The sequence below is a fragment of the Cryptomeria japonica genome, chromosome 3 (genome assembly GCF_030272615.1).
Source record: "Cryptomeria japonica chromosome 3, Sugi_1.0, whole genome shotgun sequence".
NCBI classification, from domain to species: domain Eukaryota; kingdom Viridiplantae; phylum Streptophyta; class Pinopsida; order Cupressales; family Cupressaceae; genus Cryptomeria; species Cryptomeria japonica.
The window spans coordinates 76317888-76322329 of NC_081407.1; the positions used below are offsets into that span (position 1 = coordinate 76317888).

General features: G+C 36.9%; 2 protein-coding genes across 2 annotated transcripts; both read right to left on the reverse strand.

Annotated features, from left to right (window-relative positions):
- Window positions 1–567: 567 nt before the first annotated feature.
- On the reverse strand, window positions 568–1481 carry LOC131033728 (probable membrane-associated kinase regulator 1). Its single transcript, XM_057965003.1, has one exon. The coding sequence runs from the start codon at window positions 1336–1338 to the stop codon at window positions 568–570; it is 771 nt and encodes a 256-aa protein (XP_057820986.1). The 5' UTR covers window positions 1339–1481.
- A 2310-nt stretch (window positions 1482–3791) lies between these two features.
- On the reverse strand, window positions 3792–4217 carry LOC131873958 (uncharacterized). Its single transcript, XM_059217146.1, has one exon. It carries the CDS (start codon window positions 4215–4217, stop codon window positions 3792–3794), a length of 426 nt encoding a protein of 141 aa, XP_059073129.1.
- Window positions 4218–4442: the final 225 nt, after the last annotated feature.

The window sequence follows — 4442 nt, forward strand, 5'->3', positions numbered from 1 at the left end:
CTTTTATCAACAAAATCAATAAAATCACCTGTTTCTTTAAATAAATTAAAAAAAAAAAAATTTACACGAGACATAAGACATTGGAAAAGGTGTAATTCTCTCTATAATAAAATAATTTCAAAAACAAATTAAACATATATAATTACTGTGTTTTTGAATTTTGATTGTGTATGAATTTTTTGAATCAACATTTCAGGTCACACTCATGATCCATCATCAAGATGAAATAATTATTGTCATCTACTTATGCTATCTTTCATCCTGATGATGGATCACAGAATGCAAACCAAAATATCAATTCAAAATATTCATACATGATCAAAATCCAAAAACACACCAATCATATCGATATAGATTGTGGAAATCTGTTCAAATTAAACACAACTCTGACTCAATGACAAAATTACTAATTCCACACCTAAATGTTATATATCCGTTTGACTAATTCAAGCACAAATTTTCATACATAAGAATAATCAACTGATGACACTAGGACAATGAAGAGAAAGCATTTCTGAAATCTTGAACACAAATTTATAATCCAAATAGTTGATCACCTTCAACAATTTAAGGCACAAGAATACTCCATCTCATGTGCTTTTTAATCATATGAGCTATGTAAAGTTGATTTGAATAGAATCTAACACCCAAAAAGAAATCTTTACCAGAACTGATGGAATTTGAATTCTTGCAATGGGCAATGGCTGCTTGGACAGCACTCTGCAACTCTTCCATGCTGCTGATAGTACTAGAATTCAAACCATTGAGGACTCCACTATGAGTTGGAGAAGAAACCATGGAAGATGGGTAGCTTCTTCCAATGAGAACTCCACTATGGCTTGGAGATGAAACCATGGAAGATGGGTAGCTTCTCCCTGTCACCATACAACCATGGCTTGGAGATGTACCCCTTGGACTACCGAAACCAAAGTTTTTCTTAACCTTCCTTGGATCCTCAGTGAAACAAACATGGTGACTGCTTCTGAGACTATACTTCTTCTTACCCCTACTCTCTGAACCTGCCTCAATTCTCTTTTCTACTTCTGAAGCACTGACATTTTTATCTACTCTCAAGTGACCAGAAAATATCCTTTGATCACATTTATTACTGATTTTTTCATACAAGGGCTTGATCATCTTTATGTACTTGTGGAAAACATCTAGGGGGCCTCTGTTATTTCCATTCCTGGATGACTCTTCTGAAGATGGTAATGGATGAACTGCTTTCTTCTGAAAGTCATAATACCTTGGTGATGAATCTCTGCTATTAGAGGTTGGCAATGGTGGCAGATCCTTTTTCTTACTCCTACCTTTAGTGTTCTTTGCCTTCTCACCCATGGCAAACTTTTGATGAATTCCTTAAAAACACCACTGAGAAAGATGGGAGATCTTGGCTTATACTAATAGAGGAGAGAGATGTTAGCTACCTTTTAAACCATGCAACATTGAACTGTTCCATTACAGATATGGCAAATGGGTATTCTTCCATTGATTTGTCAACAAGTCTTCTGTTAAGTAGGATTTGAAGTATGTTATAAAGAGTCATGGAGGTGGTGCCAAGTCTTGTTTCTAGTAGCTGCATTCTGTTTCACCCTTTCCTGTTTTTTCTCTACAATCTGTTAGATCAAGGCGTCCTCCACGCCGCCCTCACAGATAATTATAGGCCCTATTAATTATCTGTGGCATTATACCACTAATATTCTATTAATTATACACCTCAAAATAGTTGAGAGATATCATATATAGAATATCGGACTTGACTTTTGCAAGAGGTATTATTAGAATATCATATAGAATATAGAATATAGAATTAAATTTAAAATAAAATAAAATTATGTTTAACTTTTTAATTTATATTATTATACAAATATCATTTTTTTTTTTATTAATCTATATGATAAACAATAGGTACAAAATTTAAATTTCTTTTTTTTAATTACACATTTCAATACATTAAATAAAATATCAAATTATATTAATTTTTTTCACTATCCCCTCCGAATCTTTCATTTAATTTTTAAAACATTATCTTTTATACAGAATATTCCGTATATTCGCTAGCTGTAAAAATTATGTCGTACTCACCTTATCATTAATTTTCTGTTTCTTTCAATTATTTTTTTTTAATTTTCCTCTCCAGAAAATTTTAGATATTTAAAGTTTTTAATTTTTTCAAATTTTTGAAGTTTTAATAATTATTATATTGTGATATATATAGTAAATATATCATTCAAATAAAATTATTTTTTAATTTTAATAATTACATTATAATATATTATAATGTTTCTTTTATGTAATGTAAATAGTAAATATATTAATACAGTAAGATAAGAAAATTGTACATTAAAATATATTTGTTAATTTTATTTATATATAATATTAAATAGTAGATAACTTAATATATAAGAATATATAAACAATAATCAAAGAATGAGCAGGATGGGCGGAGGTTCAAATTTTTTGGGTTTTCTAAACAAGGTGGGAGGAGGCCCGAATTTTCTTAGGGCTCAGAGTAGGGTCCCAAGGAATGGAAGATGGCGGAAAGATGACAGTGTCCCATGACAAGGCGGGGCAAGGCCTCAAAGCAGGACCGCAGAGAACAGTAATTGGTGGCAAGGTTTCAGTGTCCCCCATCAACCTCGCCAAGGATAGTCAAAGGATGTCCCTCGTTTTGGCCAATATTCAAAATTTAACATTAACCCTTTTGTCAAAATCTTTAGGGACAAACTTTACATCAAATCGGTTTCAGATTTACCCTCAGGAAACCGATGGTTAAATCGTATCGCATGTCTTCAAGATCAGCCAGATAGCCCCGACACTTGTTTCAATAATCCTCTTGCTCATCCGGCCCAGTCATTTCACTCCCATCCCCATAAAGCAGTTGGTAATCTTCAAAATCATTTGAACTCCAACACCTACATCCAAGGAGCTTCTCTCAACCATGGGGCACATGTTAGAGTATTCGGGTATTTACTTGATTAATTAAACATTCTTTGTTTAATTATTTAAGTTCCCTTTATCTCTTTTACACTTAAGCTAATTTTAGGTGCATATAATTAATTATTTTAATTAATTATTATGTGCAAACTTAGGTTTTCCCTTTTTAGGGTTTCTTGACCTATTAAAGGTTGATTTCTTTCTTTTCATTGTAAGAATCACATTACATATTTTTGTGAATATTGAGCTCTCTCTTTTTTAGCATATTCTCTATGTTTTGTATGTTCTTCAGATTTTGCTTCATTGCTTCTCCTTGTAACAGGTTATTCGGCTTGTAGAAGATCTTCAGGCTCCTGTGGTGTTGTATTTTCTCAACTCCTATATGGTATCAGAGCTTGGATCTGCAGTTGCCTATTCTTGTTTTGAGAATTTTTGCTTTGGAAGCAGATCTAGGGTTTCAGGAATTTTTTATGTACCTAGGGTTTGAGCTTTTTTTCTGAGCACTTTGGGCCTAAACGGACCTCACCATCATGCTCAGAAGGCCCGAAAACCCCTATGGTCATATAAAATTTGACCTATTTTGGTTCCTGAGCCTTTGGGAGCATTTTTTTTCTCAGATCCAGGCCGTACGACCTTGACACGCAGATCGAGAAAAAAAATTTCAAAAAAATAAAAAATTTGCCTTTTTACGGCATGCAGGCCGAAATTTGTTTTTAAAAAAAATTTATTGAAAAAAAAAGCCAAAAAAAAAAGGGGGGGGTTTGTTTCTTTTTAAGAAAAAAAAAAATTTTGGAAGTTTTTTTTGGGGTTTGGGGGTACCGCAGGGTACCGGACTGACAGGCCTGTCAGACCTGTCAATCCGGCCTCTGCAGCCCCCATCGATGGCCCTTTCCGGCATTCTTTTCCGGTCCCCGGCTTCCGCTCCCGTCGGCCGCTACTTGGTCACCGGCTTCCGCTCCAGCCGGCCGCTCAACTCCCCGCCGGCCGCTACATGTTCCTCCGGCCGTTGCTCCGCTCACTAACCGCCGCCCGCAGCTTCTCTCCCCAGCCGTACTCCGCCCTGGCCCTCCGCCAGCTCCCTGCCGGCCGCTGCATGTTCCTCTGGTCGCCGCTCCACTCGCCGACCACCTCTCGCAACTCCTCTCCCCGGCCGAGCTCCGCCCAGCCTGGCCTCCTTTGCTGCTGGGAAATCTCTGCCCAACCCCCTGGCCACCACTCCACCACCGAGCCGCCACCAGTGTGCCATCGAAGCTCCGCTCCCTGGCCACCAAACCACCCATTGGCCACCAAACGCCCTTTTTTGGCTTTTTCAAGGGGGGGTTTGGTTTTTTGGCCCTATCTTGGGCATACGGAGTTAGATTTTGGTGAACGAATAGGCGTCGAAAAGCTGGTTCCAAGGCCGACCTCATGGTGTTAGTAATTTTTTCCAATTTTTCTGTTTGACTATTTTTTTTACAATCAAAGTGAGGTCTCTTTTTTGCACTCTGGGAGACGTAGAATGAGCA

Excerpts from the sequence above, each read along its gene's own strand:
- LOC131033728 (XM_057965003.1), bottom strand. The coding sequence starts at position 1,338 with ATGGGTGAGAAGGCAAAGAACACTAAAGGTAGGAGTAAGAAAAAGGAT.
- LOC131873958 (XM_059217146.1), bottom strand. The coding sequence starts at position 4,217 with ATGGGTGGTTTGGTGGCCAGGGAGCGGAGCTTCGATGGCACACTGGTG.